This window comes from Phyllobates terribilis, unplaced genomic scaffold, assembly GCF_046119375.1.
Source record: "Phyllobates terribilis strain yellow unplaced genomic scaffold, ASM4611937v1 Scaffold_1__5_contigs__length_1240528914, whole genome shotgun sequence".
In the NCBI taxonomy this organism is placed as follows: Eukaryota; Metazoa; Chordata; class Amphibia; order Anura; family Dendrobatidae; genus Phyllobates; species Phyllobates terribilis.
This window is the reverse complement of record NW_027362761.1, coordinates 503,652,735-503,679,231: the sequence shown is the minus strand read 5'-3', so window position 1 is coordinate 503,679,231 and position 26,497 is coordinate 503,652,735. Positions and strand designations below refer to the sequence as shown.

The following is a 26,497-nucleotide window of genomic DNA, read 5'->3' as shown; positions in this document are numbered from 1 at the left end:
GCGAATAAGACCTCTCCAGAGAAGTGACCCGTGCACTGCACATTTTCCAGACGCTTTACTTCTAGATTATATAGTCATTTCTTCTTGATAGACAAGAGAGAGCTGCCATGTCATCTTGGAAAGGTGATCTCTTTTTATATCACTTTACTATGGAAGCTTTGTGTTATATGTATGTATAACACATAGGATGCCTTTACATAGGTGCCCAAAAGGTTGGCTGTAAGACAGTAGGGACGTGTTTAAATGCATTTTTAATTTGGCGTCTTCTTCACTTTATTTTTCAAATACAAATGCAGCGTGCTAAAAGTTTTTTACTTTTTTCTTCTATAGGTTTTTATGGATTTTTCACCCACACATTTTATTTTTAAAGGGTGTTCCCACAATGCCCATCATGCATCATTACTTACAGTGGTGGCCAAAAGTATTGGCACCCCTGCAATTCTGTCACATAATACTCAGTTTCTTCCTGAAAATGATTGCAATCACAAATTCTTTGGTATTATTATCTTCATTTAATTTGTCTTCAATGAAAAAACACAAAGAATTGTCCTAAAGCCAAATTGGATATAATTCCACACTAAACCTAAAAAAGGGGGTGGACAAAAGTATTGGCACTGTTTGAAAAATCATGTGATGCTTCTCTAATTCGTGTAATTAACAGCACCTGTAACTTACCTGTGGCACCTAACAGGTGTTGGCAATAACTAAATCACACTTGCAGCCAGTTAACATGGATTAAAGTTGACTCAACCTCTGTCCTGTGTCCTTGTGTGTACCACATTGAGCATGGAGAAAAGAAAGAAGACCAAAGAACTGTCTGAGGACTTGAGAAACCAAATTGTGAGGAAGCATGAGCAATCTTATGGCTACAAGTCCATCTCCAAAGACCTGAATGTTCCTGTGTCTTCCGTGCGCAGTGTCATCAAGAAGTTTAAAGCCCATGGCACTGTGGCTAACCTCCCTAGATGTGGACGGAAAAGAAAAATTGACGAGAGATTTCAACGCAAGATTGTGCGGATGGTGGATAAAGACCCTCGACTAACATCCAAATAAGTTCAAGCTGCCCTGCAGTCCGAGTGTACAACAGTGTCAACCCGTACTATCCGTCGGCGTCTGAATGAAAAGGGACTGTATGGTAGGATACCCAGGAAGACCCCACTTCTTACCCCGAGACATAAAAAAGCCAGGCTGGAGTTTGCCAAAACTTACCTGAGAAAGCCTAAAACGTTTTGGAAGAATGTTCTCTGGTCAGATGAGACAAAAGTAGAGCTTTTTGGGAAAAAGCATCAACATAGAGTGTACAGGAAAAAAAAAGAGGCATTCAAAGAAAAGAACACGGTCCCTACAGTCAAACATGGCGGAGGTTCCCTGATGTTTTGGAGTTGCTTTGCTGCCTCTGGCAATGGACTGCTTGACCGTGTGCATGGCATTATGAAGTCTGAAGACTACGAACAAATTTTGCAGCATAATGTAGGGCCCAGTGTGAGAAAGCTGGGTCTCCCTCAGAGGTCATGGGTCTTCCAGCGGGACAATGACCCAAAACACACTTCCAAAAGCACTATAAAATGGTTTGAGAGAAAGCACTGGAGACTTCTAAGGTGGCCAGCAATGAGTCCAGACCTGAATCCCATAGAACACCTGTGGAGAGATCTCAAAATGGCAGTTTGGAGAAGGCACCCTTCAAATATCAGGGACCTGGAGTAGTTTGCCAAAGAAGAATGGTCTACAATTCCAGCAGAGCATTGTAAGAAACTCATTGATGGTTACCGGAAGCGGTTGTTCGCAGTTATTTTGGCTAAAGGTTGTGCAACCAAGTATTAGGCTGAGGGTGCCAACACTTTTGTCTGGCCCATTTTTGGAGTTTTGTGTGAAATGATCAATGATTTGATTTTTGCTTCATTCTCTTTTGTGTTTTTTGCTTGCAAGCAAATTAAATGAAGATAATAATACCAAAGAATTTGTGATTGCAATCATTTTCAGGAAGAAACTGAGTATTATCTGACTGAATTGCAGGGGTGCCAATACTTTTAGCCACCACTGTAGCTTGCAATAAATTAATAGTATATGTGCGGTAATTTACATCAATTATCCTAATTGCATCGTTTGTAGTAAAACTCTCCCCAAAATGCTGCCAGTGTTTGCACAGAGTTGGCCCTGGACATGTCCTGCTGTAGTTGTTCTTTTCCAGGAGGAGCAGGCGCAGATGCGTTCCCTTTATTATATGGAGGCAACAGAGGGTTACATTACCGCGCACACGCACTAGTTACGTTCTGTAAGTACAAGGTGGGCAAATGCACTAAAGCCCTGATGCAGCAAAGACCACCGTACAGGGCAGCAGCGCTGAGGTTTATGAGCAAGTGCTGCTTGCCTGTATTGCTTGCATACGAGCCTGAGCACTTTGTTTTCCACACAACCCACCAAAAAAAAAAAAACTGTGCTGAGACTGAAAAGAATCAGAGGCAGAAAGGGACAGGGGATCACCAAAGGCTGTGACTTCCTGCCTCTGATTCTTTTCAGTCTCGGCACAGTTTTTTTTTTACATTACAAAGCGGGGCATGTGATACACTTTCCAGGACAGCCCATTTTAGGCTCCCATCAATGAAGTGATATCTGAGGTGCCAGGGGTCAGAAAAGAGACAAAAAAAAGAAGGTTGCATCCAGAGACCACACTGTAAGTTACTAACACGATTGCCTTTTAATCCTTATATGTTTTTCCTAAACTCCAATCTGTCATTAGATTCATGCTGCCGAAATTAGACAGAAGGAATCAGAGGCCGGCTGCACGACTGCAGACAGGTAGGTGTTTCTCTGTAAGGCCACTGCCCCACTATCAGTATTTGGTCAGTATTCGGTCAGTATTTTTTCTCAAGAGTGGGAGCCAAAACCAGGTGAGGAACAATCAGAGAGAAGGTATGATAGAAACAAGTGCATCAATTCTGCATTTATCACCCACTCCTGAGAAAAAATACTGACCAAATACTGATAGTAGGGCCGTGGCCTAACACTGCGGTGCTTCAGAGAAAACACACTTTGGAAAGCCGGATGGTGACCTGACTAGCCCGGTGAGGTCACCATATGGGTTCTCCTTGGCTGCTCCAAGGGAGAGAAATGTGCGTCATCTGGAGCAGAGTGGGGGAAAGCCGGCTGAGGACGTCATCAAATTATTCAGGTCTCTCTTTATAGTCCCCACCCGTTTTTTCAAACTGATTCCTCTTAAGTATTGTAGCTGCAGTCTCACTGGGTGGTCCGTGTGTCAGTTTTCACCATCAGGGTTTCCTCAGGTTTTTCTTGTATGTAAAATAAAACAAACTGATTGCGGTTTCCCAGTCTTCTCCTACCAGACAGTACAAAGCAGCACATGGATGCAAGTAGGTCGCTATCAGTGTGTTGTCTGAGTTGGTATGGAAAATATTGTACTTCCATTGCCATGTGAGGCCTTGGATTCCGAGCCATACCGTCCGCCTTCGGGAAATTATCTTCACCTTGCATCGATTAGCACCCCTTTGATAAGCAGGCTGGCTGCACACAGGCAAAGTTTACTGTTCTAAAAGCTGTCAGCTACTTGTTAATTACTTTGTATACTCAGTCCATGTCTGCTCTCCATCAGATAACCTGCTTCAATTACCGGTTCACAGCCGGTTTGCATGCCCACAGCCTTTGATCTGGATTACTCATAACTCCATTTATGACAAGTCCTAAGAGATACCAACACATGACACGATCTATGAATCACATTGTGAAAAAAATGCAGTAAACAAACACAACCAAAAAAGTACAGAAACACAATGGGGGAAAAAAGCCAAGGAAAACACAAACTGAATATAACATTTTTATTTTATTTTTTTTAAGGGTTTGCGGTTTTGTTTTCTTATGTGTGTGAAGGAGGCTCTAAAAATAACAAAAAATTTTAGCAGTGAGTGAAAGGGATCTAGCCCTCAGACAGTTACAGGGCACGCACACTGTCCCTAAGGGTGTAGCTGACACCTGCTCCCTCCCCTGCTATGTTCGCTTGCATTCCTGTGATTAACAAGTTATTATTTCATTTTGTTTATGGATGAAAAGCTTATGGGCAGCGAGAGGGAGAATACTTAAAATTCATTCCGTGGTCACACTGGATTGCAATAAGATGGGAATGAGCAGCGAGAACAAGCGGAGACAGACTGTGAAATTGCATGTGATTGAAATCGTAGTTGGCTTCTCATTGGCTACAATAAAGATTAAGTTATCTCCCGGCCTATGTCTTCTGTTTTTGGATTTTTCTTTTTATTAAACCAATACACACACAGTTAAAAAAAACAAAGGTCGTTTACTACCGGCAGAAACTGGATTCTTCACTGTCACAATGAGGTGAACTCTGCTGTAATGCAAACATGGATGTGTGCACGCTTCTAAGAGACCATGCATGGCTTAGGAATATTCAGGAAAAAGAAAAGTACATGCCAAGGGCAAGCAGGCGCAGCATGGGGGCTTCAAATGTTAAAGGTGCGGTAAAGATGACAGGGCCCTTCTCACAGTAGAAGCTCCGTGCAACTGTTCACTTTGTATAAGATGTAATGAGAGATGTCGTATAGAAATTCCCCCACTTCATTGTGGGGGTGGGTGATAACTACCTGGAGTACAATGAGAATTTGCCCATGTGCCAGACACCATTTTTTATATACTGTAGTAAAAGATTTTTCTTAAGGACACCATGCACATCACACTAATGTCCACGTACTCGGTCGATGCCGAAAGTCTAATGTGTTGGGGTCCACGACGATTATGTTGGAGGCGTTGAGGATCTGGCATGGCCGACTTTGGCCAGCGAATCCTTTTTTCTTTCTCTAAAGATAAGCTGCTACCAGCTCATAGAGAACACAGGAGCGCTTGGCCGAGCGAGCGTTCATGCATATAGGAGACTCAGGCGAGATAGCTGCTGGCCTACAGCCATCTAATGCACATAGCCGGGCTTTAGTCTGCCCTTATAACCTCATAGCTGCAACCAGGGCCAGCATCAAGTGCCGGATCCCATGCCGCCTGGGGGGCCATTCTGCTCAGGTTTGGAAATATTTGCCATTGCCATACATGTATGGTGCATGTGCACACTACGTGTGTGGAGCATGCTAAGGAGCTGATCCAGCTCCATAGAATGTGGGCGCTGGCTGTGCTATACAGCTGGTATCAAAGTCTAACTGCTACGATTGGACAGCTCAGATTACAGTAGTTTATTCTCTTAGAATCCGCTACCAATTGTGAAGCTGACATTAAAGAGGTTGGAAATGGGAGAAAGTGTCCTTTCTTACCACTATTGCCACATGTCAGTTTCTCTTATCAGTTCTTCGTTTTGAAGCCCTGAAAAATGGTATTCATGCATATCCACTGCTGGGGCCATTGACTTTAAAAGGGTCGTCCAGTTTTGGAGTACAAGCCTGCAGTTACTCTGTGTGCATGCTATGAGAATTCACAAGTCTGCAGTCAGAGTGCACTGTGAGGATTCTCTAACGCTGGGAGCAGGGGGGGGTATGTGACCGCAAATCTGCAATTAGCATACATGTAGTCACGTGCCAAATAAGTTTGTGGCCTCGCTCAATGTATGTGAATTGAGTGAGTCTGAATATGTCTAGTCGGAACGTGGCCGGAAGTATGCAAATCATATACTTGATAAAACGTGAGCACCTGCTCCTGGTGCCGACACTGGAGAATCCGGACTGCGTGCGCTATGCGTGCAATGAGGATTCACAAGCCAGCAGTCACTCTGTCACTTGCACTCCAAAGTCGGACAACCCCTTTATTTAATCAGACGGAGTCACTTTGGGCTTTTCTGACCTCCTTTAAGGCAGTGTTTGAAGCCAGCACAAAAATGTGGTTGACTGCGCTTTTGTGGTGGTCTCAAAAATGTAGACCCTCCCAAAAAGGAGGTCAGGCAAAGCACAAAGTGATTCTGTATGGCCCTGTCCTCAGGTAGGCCTGAATCACGTTTTTCAGGGCTTGAAGTGTAAACCTCGACTGAGCCACTGATGTGTAGCAAAAATATGATGTGAACAAAGCCTAAAGGTCCCCATACACATATGGGATATTGGGACTGGAGAGATTGATCGCGCTTGTCTGATTTCGGACTGCAGATCCCATGGTTCTCTTTGAGATAGGCCGCTGGCTGATGTATTGGCTAGCAGCTTTCTTAGGCCACGGCCCCACTATCAGTATTTGGTCAGTATTCGGTCAGTATATTTTTCTCAGGAGTAGGAGCCAAAACCAGAAGTGGGTGATAAATGCAGAATTGGTGCACTTGTTTCTATTATACATTTTTTCTGATTGTTCCACACCAGAAAAAATACTGACCGAATACTGATCTGTGACAATACAGCCTATAATCTTAATAAGCCAGACGTTTAGATATGTTAATCCAAGAGAAATACACTATTATCTTCGTGTTGACTTGTAAATGTATGTGTATTTATGTGGCTGGTCAAGAAGAACAGACCAGTATTTCTATAACCCAGATTGTTGTCTCCTCTTTGATTCTGAAACAATGATGTTGATTTAAAGAGCACCCTACTATACCAACTATGTAAATAGATTAGCTCAAACAATGATATCTGAGCCCTGTGAGTAATGCCCTCCCTAAACCCTTACCTGTGAATGTGTACAACTGTAACTATTTTAAGGGGCATGTTCTTCTGTAGCAGTGAGACTTGAGACAGAGATTGAAAAGAGACTTTACAAGGAGAATTAAAGATCAGACTCTTCACACCATCACCTTGGAAGTATGGCTTTACCCAAAGAGACACCGATTTGGATTCTACATGATTCTAGCCTAAGGATATATATCCCTGACTGGAAAGATACAGATCTGCTCCATTGACCATCAGAGAGTCCAAGGATACATTTGGGGAGACCAGGTTGGGACAATGAAGTCACTTGGCCCCAGGGATATGTTGTTTGAGGTTGCTAGGTGGGACCATTCGGTCGCCTGGAACCCATAAATATTTGAAGAAGCCAGATTGGGACCAGCCAGTCATCTGTCCCCATGGAAACACTTGGAGAGGCCAGAGTGGGACCCTCGGGTCTCCTGGCCTTGTACCTCGTTGGACTGTTAGCTTCCTAAGCTTGCTGCTACCTACTCTCTGTGGGGGCCCAGCAGAAGACGGGGGGCCACTGGTAGATGTAGTTTTCTCTGGAAGTCCCAAAGTTGCAGTTGTTCTATCCCAGGCGGGCCAGTGTAAGGGGGTGAGGACTGTGTAATGTTTTACCGTCTTGGGTACGTGCTGGGACTGTTCTGTGTTTATTGCCAGTTTTGTGGTTCAATAAAGTATTGCCACACTGTTACCCTCACCCTGTGTTGTCTGAGTAGTATTACGCCCACGGAAGACCCTGTGTCTTCACATTTTGGTGGTAGCGGTGGGATACTATTCAGCCCGGCTGATCCGGGGGAGCTGCAGGGGACTGGTGTTAGCACACACCAATCAAAGGGCTCCACAACCAGTGAGGCATGTAGACAGACCCAGCAGTCCATAGGTGAGGCATACACAGTGGGTTTCGAATGCTACCATGTCCAACCCCACCAGCCCGGCCTTGGGAGGAGGACCGGAGAGGATATACAGCAGCAACAAGAAACAGTAACTACAGGAGCTGTGCCAGCTTCAAAGGATTGAATACCAGGCAACCGACACTCATCGGATTTAATCCAGGTACCACAGGATGCTGAAGACTGCATGTGCGGATGCAATGGAAATGAGTTTGGTTGTCGTCAATTGTGTGTGGAGTTTATTCGCAAGGAAGACATGGAATATGCTCTGAGGAAACTGGATCATGCAAAGTTTTGTTCTCATGAAGGTGAGACCGCTTACATTCTGTCCTTAAAGACATGCTGATGGACTGTCTCCAAAATGTGGAGAAGGATGATAGGATCCCAATCATGTCTGGCTAATTAAGATTGGGGAGCAATGTGACGATACAGCCTATAATCTTAATAAACCAAATGTTTAGATTTGTTAATCCAAGAGAAATACGCTATTATCTTTGTGTTAACTTGTAAATGTATGTGTATTTATGGGGCTGGTCAAGAAGAACAGACCAGTATGGTGGGACCGTGGCCTTATAGAGAACAGTGGAGCGCTAAGTTGAACCCGCACTCCTGTGTATGGGAGAGTCAGCTGAGATTGCTGTATGGCTGTGGGCAAAAGCATCACTGGGCTGACAGCCATCTAATGTGTATGACCGGCTTAAGGCGCGCACATGGCTTATTATAATCTGTGCTGTACAGAGTATTAATATGGCGACTATGAAACAATGCTATATAATGTCATCATCAGAAACCCGTATTCTATTCACTTCTTTTCTTTAGTGATAATTGATATGCACATGAAAAATGCTTCATTATAATATAGTAATTAGGCTTTTATGTATGTTTGTATAAATAATTATACACTTGTGACAAGAGTAATAACAAGTGGCCTAAGCAGAAGCAGTTTGTGCCTGAACTACAAATGCACAATACACAAGCCGAGTCCGTGTTTCAGGCGTCGGAGAATTTTGATCAAAACTGTCTAATCCTCAGATAGTGGCAGCTTAGACTAAACAGTCATAAAGGGGCTGTCCGGTCTCCTGATAAGCAGGGCTGTGGAGTCGGTAAGCCAAATCTCCGACTCCTCAAATTCAATGACACCGACTCCACGACTCCGACTCCCTCATACATGGCTCATGTTTAAGTGATAAATTTACTGTAGCACAGATTCATCTCCGCTAAAAGTCTAGACCCTTAGATCAGGAATAGGACAGACATTTATAGGACATTTCAGAACTTTCCCAAATTCTTATGAAAAAAATATTCCCCACAAACTGCATTGAACTACTGTACCCAATTTATTATATATTTTAGGAGTCAGTCCATTTTATACAGACTCCACCAAAATGGACTCCAACTCCACAGCCCTGCTGATAAGTCTGCAGTCACGCTATGTGAGTGCAGACTACTGAATTCTAACAGCATGCAGTGCCCACACTATCAGGATTCACTGATATTGTTGGTGAGAGTGGCCTATCATGTGACCAAAAATATGTGATTTGCCGACTAGACATGCTATGCTTCTCTCAATTCTCTTGTAGGCACGTCTAGTTGGAATGTGGCCTGAAGTATGCAAATTTCATACTTGCGGTCACGTGACTGCCCGTTCTCACTGGACAATCCTCACAACATGTACACAGCACGCTGTCAGGGTTCAGAAGTCTGCAATCACATAGTGTGTCTGTAGACTTCTATCAAAAGACCGAGCAGCCCTTTTAAAATGCACCAGATTTAGTAAAGTGGTTCATGTTGTCTGACAAATCTGTGTATTCTAAGTTTACACCACATATCGATTGGCTCACATTGTGCCAGAAAGGTCAGCCACAATTTTGGCTTATTTTTGTTCCTGCATTGTTGAACATTAAACCACACTTCTTTTCTGTCATACCACGCCCCCTAGTCTGACAAGGTGTAAAAAGTGTCTAAAATACATCACAAATATGGTTCAAGTCATGAAAGACAGTGGTGTTGTTGTTTTTTTTTTTTTTAATCTGTTTTTGGGGTGGAGGTTGTAAATTATGCTAAAATTCTGGTGAATTTAGCTTAATAAATAGGCCCCATTGTGTCTCGCATTGTACCGCTAGCCATGATTCCCTCACCAATATACAGAAGTTATCCGTGGTCCGAGATCTTTCTTGATCATCTCCCATCCCAACATGTGGCCAATAGGTAATGATGCTCAATCAAAAAAGCAGCTCATCACCATCCAGTGCACGTCTATGACCGTAGACTCGGGGGGCTTCATTCAGTGGTCCTAACATACCCTCCAAATCTCCGTACTATATCTTTTCAGAATGATGGAAAATGGTGCCCACCACTCCATCCATTCTCCATGGGACTGCTGAAAAAAGTGCAGCGCTTGTCTCATGAACTATGAACGGAGCATTTCATAGCCCCTTTCTCTGGATCAATGCTGGTCCTATTTGTTGAAGCCCCACCGATCTGCAAGTTATCACCCATCCTTCGCATAGGTGATGACTTTTAATGTTGGAAATAAGCCTTTAGTCGACAAGGTGATTCCTCAGTCGGCGCCTTAATTTATTGTGCAAAGTAGATAAAGCCTAAAACAAGACTCTATACATTCATATGTTACATAGCGGACTAGTGTCCCCGACATTTACTAGACAGTCTGAATTTTTGCACATTGGTGGTCACTGTAGTGTATGTGCTGCAATGCGACCCCAATCACTTGTATAGTGAGCTCTAGCAGCGCCAAGACAATTTTGTGGCCCTGTAGCTCTAACCTAAAGTGCTGACAGATTTGCTGTGTTTTTGCGCAACCTACATCCTAAACTTTCCGTGTGACCAGCAAGGAGTCCTCGGTCAAGGCAGAAGTCTGGTGTATTGGTGAGCCACCAACTGAGGGCAGAAAGGACCTCATTATTTATTGGATTTGTCAAGTGCTTGGGCTTACAAATCTCCGCAAATATATAAGGCTTGGTTCTGTCTGACGTAAAAATGAGCCAAAGCTAAAGTAGAATGCAGCGATCACAAATCTAGAAGTTATCACCATCCACTGAATAGGAGATGACTTCTAGCTCTATGGGGATCTGACTGCAGAGTCCCACCGATCGCCAGAACAGGGCACTTGTATCCCCTCTGGAATGGAACAGCAGTGCACGTACTCGACCACTCCTCCATTCATTCTCTATGGGACTGGTGGAGGGCAGTACTCTGCTTTGTCCAGCAGTCCCACAGAATGAATGGAGAGGGAGTCAAGCATGTGCACTGCTGCTCCACCTGGAATAATCCTTTAAACAATTTCTGGATGGTCTGGATAAGATATATTATTAAGCAGTTCCAGAATGAATGTGAGAGATGAAATATGTATGTATGTATGTAACCAGAAGTTTACATACACTATATAAAAAGACACATATGTATGTTTTTCTCAATATCTGACATGAAATCAGAATAAACCTTTCCCGTTTTAGGTCAATTAGGATTACCTTCATTTTTAATATTTTCCAAATGGCAGAATAATGAGAGCGAGATATGCGCAATCTATAGAGGCTTCGGACTGAGGGGCGGATCCCAGGTTATATTATAGATATTATACACATGTTCTTACCAGACCATCCAGGAATTGCTCAAAGTGGTATTCCAGGCGGAGTGCATGCCACTCTATTCATGCTCTATAGGACTATATATATTGTAAAAAAAAAAAATGTGTGTATGTGATGTGTGTGTGTATATAATTGTGTGTATGTATATACACACGCACAGATGGCAAAGTGTTATGTATTTATATATAAAATATGATGTTATTGGGAACTCTGCCCTTTTATAAATCAGAAAAATCTAAAAATGTTTTTATTGGAACCCCTGCATTTTATAAAGTAGAATAATCCAAAAACTACTGTTCTCAGAACATAATGATTCCTATTTGCAGATTTCAACAGGTATAAACGGCATTTCCTGATAGTGCAAACATATTGCATGGCATTGTACACACTTTATCAACCCTTTGAAATTTCACCACAGCTCTAAAAAAAATAAAAATCATGTCATGTGAACCTAGTCCTAGTGCAATAGTCAGATAACGTTTATATTGGAGATCCAATTAATAATTTGGAGAAAGCATCTCGCAATAGCGGAGCCTCACTTTAATTGAACTTCCGGTGTGATCTTTTGTGCGTTTTCTCCGGGTTAGGCCGGGGTCACACACGTGTATATAAAAAAAAAATAGGTCCGATTTTCATCCAGAATCCTTTTTTTTAACTCAGCAGCTAGTAATCATTTACCGTTTCCCATCTTACAGAATTGTAATGTATCAGTAAAAGTCAGATGTTATCCTGTGGCTCCGTATGATATGTGATTATTTTTATAGATTTTTTTTTTATTATTATTCTCGCACCCATCCTATTTCGGAATGAAATCGCAGCATGCTGTGATTTTTTATTTCAGACAGATTGTCAGTGAAAAAAATCAGTCATGGGCACTGACCCCATTGAATAACATTGGTACAAATGCTGTCCCATACAGAAATCAGATAGGACTTGTCCGATTTGTGGTGTGAGCGAGCCCTTCCGGGGAGTATCGGAGGTAGACGGATGGGTCTTGTTCTCTCCGGCAGACGAGCCGGACTCGGTTGCACGGCTTCCCCGGCCAGCTCCTCGTCACCTCGCTCGTCCGGCTTGTCCGCTGAGGGGTCGTGGCTGATTTAGTCGGATGCGTCGACCTTCCGGCAGCCCCACAAATGCCTGACTGCAGCACTTGGCTGTCAGCACAGGATGCCGGCAGCATTGTTCTGGCCCTAACAATGCTCCCAGGATTTCCCGGCTTGGATGGATGTGTGAGGGGCTCCGGGCGGACCCGCTGCTGCTGCACACTGTATATTGCATGCATTCATGAGCTCTGAAGTTGTTGGAGCCTGGTCAGCTGACGAGCCGCGCTCCAATCAGATAAGCCGTGATGTAAGGCTTTAGCAGCTGCTAGGATGTGAATTAGTGTGGAGAAGTCCAAGCTGCACTGTACTCTCCAGCATGGACCTATAGACAGAGCGATGGACGAGTCCAGTATCCTCAGGAGGAGAGGGCTCCAGGTAGGTGGCGGACACGCTGCATTGTCTCCTATCCCCAGGCTTCCAAAGTTCACGCTGCCCCCACTCATTGTGGCGGTGCAAGAGAGAGGGAGAAGAGGGAATGTGTTCTCAGCAGGCTCAGGAATTGCAGTGAAGTGTGTGTGCATCCCTGGATTCACACCGCACACATCTCAGACGTGCGGTGACGCTGAGTAATAAGCGCAGGGTGTGAATGATGCTCTGCCCCTGTGTGATCGTCACCTGCATTCACCCCTGTCTGCACTAAGGACTCGGACAAGACTTTACTTTGCGAACAGCTTGATTTCTTGCAAAGTGGGTTTTGGCGGCTGGATGGGTTTTAGACAATGTAAAGAATTTTTAATGAATGGGGCCAGATTATACAGAGGGGGACGGAGAAGTGAACATGCATTTATCGAGTGAGGAGGGAAAGCAGACGTTAGTGGCAGTAGGGGGTCTCACAAGAGCCGCACAGACTTATCCCCAGATCGAAGACCTTATTATGTGTCTGATTCCCTGCAGCCGCCACTTGTGTGATACGAGCTGTATCCTGTGAACAGTTGTTGTTTGTTGCTTTTTGTCAGTATGTTACCTGCAGTTTTTCATTAATTGTGTGTATTACTCTTTGGAGGTTAAAGGTTTTGTGACTATCTGAATTCTTACAAAAATTCTCACGTCATCTCACTGTTTTGTGCGGAGTTTCTGCAAATTAAATTTTTCTTTTTACAGCATCAGCAAAGTGGCCGAGTTTTAGAGTTTTAACTTTTATACAAGTAGTGTCTTTTTATTTTTCTGGAAATTGGCTTCTGTTGTGTTTTTGATAGATCCACAGAATGTTAATTTCTTCTGCAGATTTTATCCGTTCCTCTCAATGGTGGATCCTAAATCTGCAGTTTAAACCACTATCCTCGATTTTGTTGCATTTTAAGTAAAAAAAAAAACAAAAAACAAAAAAAACAGTATAAAAGCGAAGTGCGGGTAATATGGGCGGATTTTAGATGCAGTAATGCTTTGTTTTTCCGTTTTAGAATCAGTCTGTAAAATCTGCACCAAATATGCAATATGCAATAAAATGTAGATGTCCCAGCCCAGGTTTACAAATGAGTTTGCCGTTTAGACGCTTTGGGTGGGAACAGATTTATCAGGTTTGAAACATCTTTAAGAAAGTATTAGATAAACTGTTTTTTTCCCTTTATTCAGCAGTCCATAGATGGGGGAGGGTGAAACATATTAGGTCTACTTAAAGGGTTCATTTTTGTGCAGAATGTAAAGGTGTCTTACCATGATGCTTTATTCCAGTGATTCACAATCTGTTGCAAACCTTCCAACTCCTAGCATGCCCTAACAGTCAAAGGCTATCCTGGCATGCTGGGAGTTGTAGTTCTCCAAATGCTTTGGCGAGCACTGCCTAATCCTCATCAGCTGAGTAAAGGGGGATGGTGAGTTCACTGGTTAAAACTTTGAATGGCCTCCGTGTCCTTCACAGCACAATGGAGACATGTTCCTTCCAGTACATCAGCTTTCTATTGTATCCTACTTCCGAAAACAAGTACATCTATCTCCAGTGTCACTCCGGGCACAAATCCGGAGCTCCCTGCAAAAAGGGAAATGGGGGACGACAATATAACTCTGTAATATATTTAGTTTCAATGTAGGGTGAAATATTTATTTTCTGAACTATTTTTCTGTTGGCGCTGATACAATGTGTCTGCTCGATCCTTCACAAGGGGCTGATGTCATGACGTGGCTGATCTCTCCGGGGAGGCGAGCTGGATTGTCAGCGGATCTACTACTTGGCCAGCAGTTCAGGTTCACGTCAGTCTCTGCCTGTTCTGTTTGTGTGAAAAGCCTGACCTGATCCTGTTGCTGCACGCAAAGTATTTCACAGCAAGGTCTGTCGCCTAAAGCACGTTCCCAAGTCGTCCGTCTCCTGAGAAGTGCGAGCAATCTTCATATGTAATAGTTCTAGATTCCTAGGTCCGTGATCAGAACAGGGTTTCTCCTCTGCGCTGCGTTTACTCCTGATTGTATTACAAAAAAGAAAATACTGATGACTGTAGAAAGTTGGACGACATGGAGCACAGTTTTTTCACCCCTTAGACCTCAGTCTTAGCCTCTCACCTAGCTTCAGCAGATCTTATACTTTGCACTGATGAGGGGCAACACCCTGCAAATTGAGATTCTGATTTATCTTTTATCCTAAGTCATATTGCACGACTCGTTAAGGGGTCGATAGTGACTTATAGAATTGCTGCTTCCAACAGGTGGCGCTATAGAGTTCTAGTCCTCTTCTTCTCTGAAGAGGCAATTTGCATATTCATACAAATATGCACTATTGATCCATATGAAAAATATGGGTCATTGGGTCAGCCTGCCATGTGCTCGTGCGACTGCCTGCAGCAGAGTGGAAACTCCCAGAGGCTGCAGAGAGATAATGCATCCGATCAGGTGCAAAATATTGTAACCTGTGTAGGAGGTCAATATTGGGGAACATTAAAGGGAAACTATAGATTAATAGTTTCCCAGTGTAACTGGTACAAGCTGGGCCGTTTGCTAACACAAGGCAATATATGGTCTACACCACTGGATCTCAATGCTTCAATACGAACCAGGACATCCTTTTGAAGATCCAAAGTGCAGTATCTAATATGACCAGCAGGGGACTTTTTTTTAAACCTTTTTTAATACATTTGATATGTGTTTTTGTTTTTTCTTAGCTGGGTAACCAACACAGCCAAAATCGGTGGTTTGGGATGACTTTTATCTCATACCTTTAGGCATCCAAATTTTATTGAGACATTGGACCCCATTTTAAGTGAACGTTTTTTGCATCTATTACATCATATAGTGCAAATATTTTTTCTTCAATAACCCCCCACGACAGCACCAAGGAGGATGTCACCCCACCCTAATAGGGACAGGAAACACAAAGAGGTTAAATAGCCCCTCCCTCCAGTGTTTTTCCTGTCCCTATTGGGATGAAGAGGTCATCCAGGGTGCTCTGTGCCGGCGGCAGAGACCCAGCATACCTTTTAAGCCGGGCAGCTGGGACCGAGTGGTGTTCTCCTCCTCCCTTATGCTGCTCCCGTCTCCACTGGACTCGGGACCCCCATCCCCACAGAGTCCGCGCCTGCGGGTAAGGTCCGGTGGGTGTCGGTCTGGAGGCCTCCTCGAGCTCTCCAGCCCAGCTCCTCACCCCTCTCAGATGGCCTCCGGCATTCTCCATAGCGGGAGAGACGCGCGCCGGATCCCGGAAGTGACGCGGACCGCTGATGACGTCACTTCCGGTCTGCGTTCCACCCTGGAAATCAGTTACCTAAAAACGGCCGGAAAGTGACGGGGGACGCCGAAACAGGGTCCCTTAGGTTACTTCTGGTCTGTTTAGGACAATGGGGGCCTCTGAAAATGGTAATAATAAAAAGCAAAAAAAAAAAAGACCCCGCAGGTGTTCCTGCTTCATCAATTAGACCAAGGGGGAGGAGCTGTCCCACCCCCCTCCCCAGGGAATGAGAGAAAGCGCTGTATCCAGTCGCCTATTTAAGAGCCCTGGACAGAAGACATCTGAGGTAGGACCTAATCCGTTTTGTATATTTACACACTGGATGGTCAGGAATCTATCTTCTCCATGTCGGCGGAGCCCAGCGCGATTCCAGCCCCAGTAAGTCTGGCACTGGGGGTCCTTTCCTAGGTGCAGGTTAGAATTGGTATGTTATTTACCCTTCTCCCTCTTTTTTAGGGGGACAAGGATCCTGCGCCAGGGAATAAGGCTAGCCGGAAGTGTGCTATATGTGCAAAAAAACTATCTTCTTCAAACAAAAAATATTTATGCCAGAAATGTATGGAGAAGATTATTAGGGAAGAGCAGCCATACCTCATAGATGAAATCAAGGGGATAGTCCGTCAGGAAGTTCAATCTTCATTGGCCTCCTTTTCCCGATCCACTTTTGACTCGCCTCCAAAGGCTAAGAAGAGGAAGATTTTCCTGGAAGAAAGAAGAGACTCGGACTCCCAGGACGAAATATCCTTTCCAGAAGACCTCATAGAGGAAGGTGAACTCAGCCCAGTAGAGGAAGGTCTGGAAAATAAGAAATATTATTTCTCAACGGAATTTATGGAAGACCTCACAGCAGTAAGAAGAACGATGGAGGTGGAAGAAGAGAAGCCCACTAGATCAGTCCAGGAAGAGATGTTCGGTGGTCTCCGTTCAAAGAAAAAGACGGTGTTCCCGATACATAAAAACATTCAGGATTTAATCCTGGACGAATGGGAAAATCCTGAAAGACAACTGAATACACCAGTAGAATTAAAAGACAGGTTTCCGGTAGATGAAGAAACCTCAAAATGTTGGACCGAGATGCCTAAGGTCGATATTCAAGTGGCAAGAGTCGCTAGAAAAACAATATTGCCATTCGAGGATTCGTCGCAACTGAAGGATCCTCTGGACCACAAGATGGACAGCCTTCTCAGGAAATCCTGGGCGACATCAGCAGCCCTTCTGAACACTAATGTAGTCTCCACGTGTGTTGTGTTGCACGATCCATGTCGAGATGGCTCATCCAACTTGAAGAGCATCTGGCTATGGGCACATCCAGAGAAGAGCTACAAGTTTCCCTATCCTTGCTGCTGAAGGCCACTGACTTTCTGGCAGATGCCTCAGCGGAATCTGTGAGAGTAACCGCCAGGGCATCAGTCCTATCGAACTCCACAAGGCGAGCACTATGGCTAAAATCGTGGAACGGTGATGTGGCCTCCAAAATAAAACTCTGTTCCATTCCCTTCAGGGGAGAATATATGTTTGGCCAGGCCCTTGACGACCTCCTGGAGAAGGCGGCTGATAAGAAGTCCTTGCCAGAACCCAGACACTACAAGAAGACTCCCTTTTGCCCCCCTCAGGAGCAGAATCCCCAGTACAAGTGGAAAGGGAAGCCTGGTTGGTGGAGCTACCCTAAAGGAGGGAAAGATAGGAATATTTTTTTCCCAAAAGTACAGTGACAACAGAAGCGGTGACGCCAGAGCAGTGGGGGGACAAATCATGAAATACCTTCCCCAATGGCAAAAGATCTACTCCAGTCAATGGGTCTTGAAGGTAATTCAAGAACGGGTGAAGATCGAATTTTCCTCATATCCTCAAAGAAAAGTGAGGATAACTCGTCTAACCTCCCCTAGATTAAAAACCGCACTGATGTCCGGCCTAAAAGACCTACTATCCTTGGGGGCTATTTCACCGGTCCCAAAAACAGAAAGACACACAGGCCACTATTCATGCCTGTTTATGATAAGAAAACCAAACGGCACTTATAGAATAATAATAAATCTGAAACCCTTAAACCAATACATCATCTACCGAAGAGTCAAAATGGAGTCCATCAGATCAGCAGTTCCCTTGATAGGACAAGGATATGTGATGGCAACCATCGACTTACAGGACGCATACTATCACGTCCCTATACATCCAACATACCGAAAATTTCTAAGGTTTGCGGTGGTTCAAGAGGATCAAACGTTACATTTTCAATTCAACGTATTGCCGTTCGGGATAGCCTCAGCACCAAGAATATTTACCAAAATTATGTTAGAGGTAGTGACTTCTATCAGAAAAGAGAAAATCTGCATCATTCCCTACCTCGACGACTTCTTACTAGTAGGTCCCTCGGTGGAATCACTCCAGGAAGATCTGCAAAGAACAATCCAAATCCTGACCACCTTAGGGTGGTTGATTAATCATCAAAAGTCAGACCTGGTCCCTGCCACAGAAAAAACGTTGCTGAGTGTTCTACTAGACTCCGCCAGACAAACCTCCTTCCTACCAAAGGACAAACAGATACTTTTGAGATCCAAGATATCGAATCTGAAGACCCTGAACAGGGTGTCCCTAAGATTTGCCATGTCATCCCTCGCCTCCATGACAGCCTGCATTCAATCCGTAGCCTGGGCTCAGGCTCACACCAGGGTATTGCAAACCCATATTCTTGCACAGTGGGACGGATCCCCAGACTCCCTAAACAGGAAGATCATGATCCCTCATTATGTGAAGACATCCCTGTCATGGTGGCTCAGCCCAAGAAACCTAAGAACAGGGCTTCCATGGTCTCAGTTCCCTCTGATAACAGTCACTGTAGACGCCAGCAAGACTGGATGGGGAGCCATCGTTGCTCAAACCCCCTTCCAAGGGGTCTGGACAGAAGAGACCAGCAGGAGATCCTCCAACTTCCGCGAGTTAAAGGCAGTGGAGGAGACACTCAAAATATCGGCTCCAATCATTACGGGCAAACACGTAAAAAAAGTCTATTCAGACAATATAACTACCGTAGCTCACCTGTCCCATCAAGGGAATACAAGGTACGAGAATCTAAAAAGGATCTCCGCAAGAATATTCTTCTGGGCAGAAGGACATCTTCGTTCCTTATCAGGTATGCACATAAAAGCCGCAGGCAACATCCAGGCCGATTTTCTGAGCAGAAGGATTATCCATCTGGGGGAATGGGAGCTGGACTTAGACATTTTCCACATGCTGACCCGACAATGGGGTCGTCCGGAGGTGGACCTCTTTGCAAGACGCCAGAACACCAAGGCAGAAAAATACTTCTCCCTAGATCCAAACGACGTATGCCTGGGAATAGATGCATTCGCTCACCTGTGGCATTTCCATCTGGCTTACGCTTTTCCCCCAATTCCATTGCTACCCAAGACCTTACAGAAAGTAAGGACCGAGGAGGTCAAGATAATCTTGATAGCCCTACTTTGGCCCAAAAGGAGCTGGTTCTGTGCACTAAACAGTCTAAGCATAGAAGGACCCCTCATTCTGCCAGCAATCAAAAACCTTCTCCATCAGGGTCCAATACTCCATCCAGATCCAGAGGACCTCCATCTAGCGGCCTGGCTTCTAAGTTCACAATCCTGAAGGCCAAGGGACTCTCAGACCGAGTAATTCATACCCTACAAAAAAGTAGGAAACAAATCACAAACTCCATATACAGCAAGATATGGAAAACCTTCCTAACCTGGTATAAACCAAATATACCAGATCTTCGGCATCCTGACGTGACCCAGATCTTGGATTTTCTACAAGAGTGGCTGGAGAAGGGCCTTAGACCCAGCACCCTCAAGGTTCAGATCGCGGCGCTGAGTGCCTATTTCGACCAGAGCCTAACCGAACACCGATGGGTAAAAAGGTTCATGACAGCAGCTACTCGTCTGCGTCCCAGAATAATCAACCACGTTCCCTCCTGGGATCTTAATATCGTCCTTAAAGGTCTGACACTACCACCGTTTGAACCTTTGGCCTCAATAGAGCTGGATAAATTAGCCTGGAAAACAACTTTTCTAGTAGCGATTACCACTGCCAGGAGAGTGGGAGAAATCCAGGCCTTCTCAGTGAATGACCCATATCTGAGAATCCTGGATGATAGGATTATTCTACAACTGGACCCATCTTTCTTTCCAAAGGTAGTCTCAGACTTCCATAGGTCACAGGAGATAATTCTGCCTTCCTTCTGTCATGACCCAAAAAAATAAAGGGAAGAAGAATTCCATACTTTGGACTTGAGGCGGGTTGTTCTTCACTACCTCCAAAAGACAGAGGCCTGGAGGAAGGATCAGAACCTCTTTATTCAGCCATCTGGTCACAACAGAGGGAAGAAAGTCTCAAAAGGTTACCATCGCTACTTGGATCAAGAAAGTAATTGTGGAATCATATCGGATCCAAAATCTCTCACCACCAGAAAAACAGAAAGCACACTCTACTAGAGCCATGTCCGTCTCCTGGGCAGAAAAGGCTAGCGCTTCCCTCGAGCTGATATGTAGAGCAGCTACATGGTCCTCGGTCCATACCTTCACCAAGCATTACAAACTTAATTTAATGTCCATTAAAGACTTGGCCTTTGGGCAGAAAGTGCTTCAGGCCATTGTCCCTCCCTAAACATGAGTCTTTGGTACTCCTCCTTGGTGCTGTCATGGGGGGTTATTGGAGAAAATAGAATTAGACTTACCGGTAATTTGGTTTCTAATAACCCTCCACGACAGCACTGGTAATTCCCTCCCAGGCTTGGTTAGCCAGAAAATCATCTAATTTGAATAAGAATAAATATAATTTGCAGCATCCATACTTGTGTGGTCCTTTATAAAACACTGGAGGGAGGATCAGGGAGGGGCTATTTAACCTCTTTGTGTTTCCTGTCCCTATTAGGGTGGGGTGACATCCTCCTTGGTGCTGTCGTGGAGGGTTATTAGAAACCAAATTACCGGTTAGTCTAATTCTATTTTTTTATAATAAAACATTTAATTTAATTTACATCTACAATTTTAGCTTATCAGGTGTAGGAATGTGTGTACAGCAGTTTGGGATCGCTTTATGCTCAGGCTTCGCAGCACACATGTCAATGTGATGGGGAAGATAGTCATTGTGTCAAGGTTTATTAAGGATAGTAATGGCAATATGGTGTAAGTAGCTCCCTTCCCATGGAAAAGGGGGGAGAGTTTACTGGAGAAGAATAGTAGAAAACTTTGAGCAAATTTTACATGTTTTTAATTCCAAAAATGGCCACCAGGTGGCGATGATCTGAAACCTTCAATTTAAAATATATTCAAGCTTTATAAATGCAGCGTGAAACCTGTATACTGTAATGTATATCGGATATTATTTTCTATAACATTCCTTACATTTACCCATATTACTCTTTCCCAAAATGTTTTTTTTGTTTATTGTTGCTTGTAATCCTGCAGTTATTCTGCTTATGATGATGTCAAAGTGCTGCTCTGACCAATAACTAGAATTATGTGGCAGTAGTGCTAGGAAAACGCAGCTTTTTTTTCCCCTGATGATCTTGGTTTACTTGTCTGAAAGTCCCATCAGCACACATGACTGCTGCAGCCAGTCTCTAGTCTCATCAGTGTGAATCCAGTGATTGCCTGCAGTGGTCAAGACTGACTGGAATGGAGCAGCATTGTAGAAACAATGGAGCAGCAGATATAACCGTAAAATATTGCTTCTTCACAACCGCAACGTGTGACCTCTGCAGCTAATCACTGGGCTCAGCAGTTGTGCCAGTGTAGACTGATGTTGCCAATGATTGGCAGTCATGGGTTGTTGACATGTCACCTCCCCTGCTGCCATGTCGGCAATAACGTGGGCGAGCGGAGAAGTGGTGCTGGAGCAGAGGGTGGGTGCGGGTGGGAGTAATGTTGATCAATCTTTGCACAAATAAAAGCGATGCAGTAAAGAAATGTAAACCCCTTTAAAGGCAATCTGTCACCAGGTTTTTGCTTCAACATCTGAGAGCAGCATAAGGTAGGGAAAGAGGCCCTGATTCCAGTGATGTGTCACTTAGTTTACTGGGTGCAACAGCTGACTTTTTAGATGTAGAATGCAGCAGAACTCGGAAAGCTGCTCTGCCCATAGCAGGCTCTGCATGTACATTGTCTATTGACAGTGAGCTGCTTATCAGAGGAGGGGGCGGAGTCAGACTAGGGTTCACATGAGCATCAGTCAGGGCAGTGATAATCTCCTGCTGATAAAACATTCATTGTATGGAAACAATAGCACACAGCCTAATAAGTAACACATCCCTGTCTCCCTGAAATCTGTCTCTCAGTCCCTACGTCACATTTTATGCATTTGACATGGCAAGAACCTGCTGACAGATTCCATTTAACATTTCCAGTGTGAGGTTTGTCCACTGTGCAGCACTCTGTACATCCATCCTAACAGGTGTCTGGGCTGAGCATGCAGATCTGCAATTGTTTAACTTCAGGTATGCGAACAACTCAGACTTTTCTACTTCTCACACATGCAAAGTTATTCAGAAAGCTCAGTGTAAAGCGCAGTTATACATTATGGATTTCTAAAGTGCATCTGAGATATTCTTCACAATTCTGTTCAGTATTCTGAATGTGTAAGGTGGGAAGTGGCATCTTGTACTCGGCTGCTGCAGAGCTGTGTGACTTCAGCAGAGAAATGCCATCATGGAAAGTTCTGTATATTGTAAGAGTCCAAGCTATATACTGAGTGAGAGTATGTTTACGGTACGTGTTCACACAGGGAGGTTTTTTGTAAGTGACTGCTCTGCTTCAAAATTCATGTAATAAAAATGTACAGTTAATCGTAAAAATGAGCCGAAATCCACATAAGATCTGTACTTAAAATACCTCCCAAAGTTATAATTTACAATCCACATAGCTGTTCATAGATTGAAGGAATTTGAAGATTCCTTCAAACTTTGATGTGTCCCTTATTGAAAGGTTTCTGCGTGGATCCTGCCTCGGAACCGCAATGATTTGAGTTAGGCTAATCTGCGCACAGTGCAAATCCATAACAGAAACCTGGTGGACCGCCTGGGATTTCTAGAAAAAAGAGAGGTGTCGCTCACTGGTCTATTCGGGTGCTCTGAAGAAAAAAGTAATCTCAATTGCAAAAAGAACTTCGGCACTCCATACATGAAAATATAAGAAATATTGTATCTGGACTAATGTCACTTTGAAAAATGAAGGTTTTTTGCGCATAATTTGGCCAATTTATGTGTGCCCATCAACCATGACAAGGTCACCTTCGTATGATGGGAAACTACGCTACACTACCACTGGATATGCCACTCTTGGGCTGTAAGCCTGTATGAACAATATGTCTCTGCTTGGGCTTTTAACCTACAATGTATGGGCTGGTAGAGCTAGTTAAAACCACCTGTGACTGAATGGGAGGGACACATGGTCAGAAAAAAGGCTGTCAAACTTCTAATAGTGTGAACACGTACCTGCTGCAATGTTCCAGGAGCGGGATCCCAAAAATGATTAATAGAAAAAAGAGAGGGGTCGCTCACTGGTCTATTTGGGTGCTCTGAAGAAAAGAGTAATCTCAATTGCAAAAAGAACTTGGGCACTCCATACATGAAAATATAAGAAATATTGTATCTGGACTAATGTCACTTTGAAAAAGTCCAGATACAATATGTAGCTTTATGTAGCATTATGGTTTGTAGAAGTTGCAGAGGATCATGCCCCAGCCGGCTAGTGGTTACTGCATACTAGTTATAGAAAGCAACCAATGAAGTTTCAGTACTCCTCTTTTAAATTAAAAACATTGATCCTTTACAGCAAGATTTTACAATTCACTGTGATGGAAAAACAAAACTGCAAACAATCAAAGTAAATAAATGTGTGTGTGTGTGTGCATATATATATATATATATATATATATATATATATATATATATATATATATATATATATATATATATATATATATATATATATATATATATATATATATATATATTATTTTTTATATAATATATACCGTATTTTTCGGACTGTAAGACGCACCGGACCATAAGACGCACCTAAGGTTTTAGAGAAGGAAAATAGGGGAAAATAATTTAAGCAATAAATGTGGTCATGTTGCCCTGTTATGGGGGAGGGGGTCTGCTGCTGACAATGATTTTAGGGTAATGTCCCCCAATTATGTTAATATCCTCCATCGTGGTATGTATGGCCCCTCCATCCTGGTATACGTGGCCCTCATCCCCATCCTGGTATGCATGGCACCCCTTGATCCCCCCCCTCCTGGTATGCATGGCACCCCTTGATCCCCCCTCCTGGTATGCATGGCACTCCTTTATCCTCCATCCTGGTATGCATGGCACCCCTTGATCCCCCATCCTGGTATGCATGGCACCCCTTGATCCCCCATCCTGGTATGCATGGTACTCCATGATCACCCATCCTGCTATGCATGGCACCCCTTGAGCCCTCATCTGCCCACAAAAAAAAAAATCATTCTCACCTCCTCTCTCCTCCAGCGCTGTCCTGCTCTGCTGCTGACACTCTCATTGTGTGAGCCACACACGGCAGGGCACACATGGCGTCCCTGCCATGCGCCCTCACACAGTGTGAGATGCTGTGCCGGAATAGTCACTGCTCCCCGTGCCGGGACTGTGTGCGTGGGGAACAGTGACCATTTAGTCTCTTCAATAGCCGGCACACTGTACCGCAGCGCGGCTCCTGCTGCCGCTCAGCGGTCTGTGTGCCCACTATTAAAGACCATGAATATTCACTACAACCCATGGGAGTGAGTTGTAGCGAATATTCATGAGCTTTAATAGCGGGCACACAGACTGCTGAGCACCGCAGGAGCTGCGCTGCGGCTACAGTGTGCCGGCTATTAAGAAAAATGAATATTCATTGCTCTCCACGCCCATGGGTGTGGGGAGCAGGGAATATTCATTTTCTTTAGTAGCGGGCACAGCGTAGGCTGCAGCAGGCGGCTGCTGCCTCCTGTGCCATGCTGATCCCCCTCTGCCGCTCCCCTACAGCTCCTACCACGCAGAGCCATAGTATATACAGGTATATAGTATTCGGACTATAAGACTCACCCCCCACTTTCCTACAACATTTTGGAGGAAAAAGTGTGTCTTATAGTCCGAAAAATACGGTATACTGTATATTATTCTGTATATAATATAATATATTACACAAAGTGATGTGAAAAAGCGTTTGCCCCCTTCCTGATTTCTTATTGGTGTACATGTTTGTGACCCTTAAATGTTTCAGATCACAAAATAAATTTAATTGTTAGGTGAAGATAACACAAGTAAACACGAAATGTAATTTTTAAATGAAGGTCTTTATTATTAAGGGAAAAAGAAATCCAAACCTACAGGTCCCTGTGTGAAAAAGGGATTGCCCCCTAAACCTAATAACTGGTTGGGCAACCCTTATCAGCAACAACTGCAATCAAGCATTTGCCATAATTGACAATGAGTCTTTTACAACGCTCTGCAGGAATTTTGGCCACTTATCTTTGCAAAATTGTTGTAATTCAGCTACATTGGACGATTTCCGAGCATGAACCATCTTTTTAAGGTCATGCCTCAGCATCTCAATCAGATTAAGTTCGGGCCACTCCAAAGACTTAATTTTGTTTTTCTTAAGCCATTCAGAGGTGGACTTGCTGGTGTGTTTCAGATCATTGTCCTGCTGCATAACCCAAGTGCACTTCAGCTTGAAGTCACAAACAGATGGCCGGACATTCTCCTTCAGGATTTTTTTGGTAGACAGCGGAATTCATGGTTCCATTAACCACAGCAAGTCTTCCAGATCCTGAAGCAGCAAAACAGCCCCAGACCATCATACTACCACTACCATATTTTACTGTTGATATGATGTTCCTTTTCTGAAATGCTGTTACTTCTACGCCAGATATAATGGGACATACACCTTCCAAAAAGTTAAACTTTTGTCTCATCAGTCCACAAAGTATTCTCTCAAAAGTCTTGGCAATCATCAAGATGTTGAATGGAAACACTGAGATGAGCCTTTTGTTCTTTTTGCTCAGCAGTGGTTTTAGTCTTGTAACTGTGCCATGCACGCCATTTTTGCCCAGTCTTTCTTAGGGTGGAGTCATGAACACTGACCTTAACTGAGGCAAGTGAGGCCTGCAGTTCTTTGGATGTTGTTCTGGGATATTTTGTAACCTCTTGGACGAGTCGTCGCTGCCTTCTTGGGGTAATTTTGGTCGGCCGGCCACTCCTGGGAAGGTTCACCACTGTTCCATGTTTTCGCCATTTGTGGATAATGGCCCTCACTGTTGTTACCTGGAGTCCAAAAAGCTTTAGAAATGGCTTTATGACCTTTTCCAGACTGATAGATCTCAATTACTTTGTTTCTCATTTGTTCCTGAATTTATTTGGATCACGGCATGATGTCTAGCTTTTGAAGGTCTTTTGGCCTACTTTACTTTGTCAGGCAGGTCCTATTTAAGTGATTTCTTGATTGGGAACAGGTATAGAAGTCATGAAGGCTGTGTGTGACTATGGAAATTGAACTCAGCCTCCCAAAAATGTGATTAACCACAGTTAATTTATGTTTTAAGGGGAGGGCGCAATCACTTTCTCACACAGGGCCCTGTAGGTTTGGACTTCTTT

The 26,497-nt window shown here is 44.0% G+C and overlaps 1 protein-coding gene across 10 annotated transcripts in view; it reads left to right on the top strand.

The window, feature by feature from the left end:
- The window catches only part of MAST4 (microtubule associated serine/threonine kinase family member 4), a 548,534-nt gene that overhangs the window by 208,319 nt on the left and 313,718 nt on the right, over positions 1 to 26,497 (top strand). For 2 of the 10 annotated variants that reach the window (XM_073680211.1, XM_073680210.1), the window contains exon 1: positions 12,404 to 12,587. The exons of 6 other annotated variants lie outside the window; for them this stretch is intronic. In XM_073680211.1, coding sequence (XP_073536312.1) covers positions 12,549 to 12,587 — 39 coding nt within the window. In that variant the 5' untranslated portion in view covers positions 12,404 to 12,548. Of the gene's footprint in view, positions 1 to 12,403; positions 12,588 to 26,497 lie in introns of those variants that run through there. 2 more of the 10 variants (XM_073680215.1, XM_073680213.1) reach the window with 1 other exon arrangement.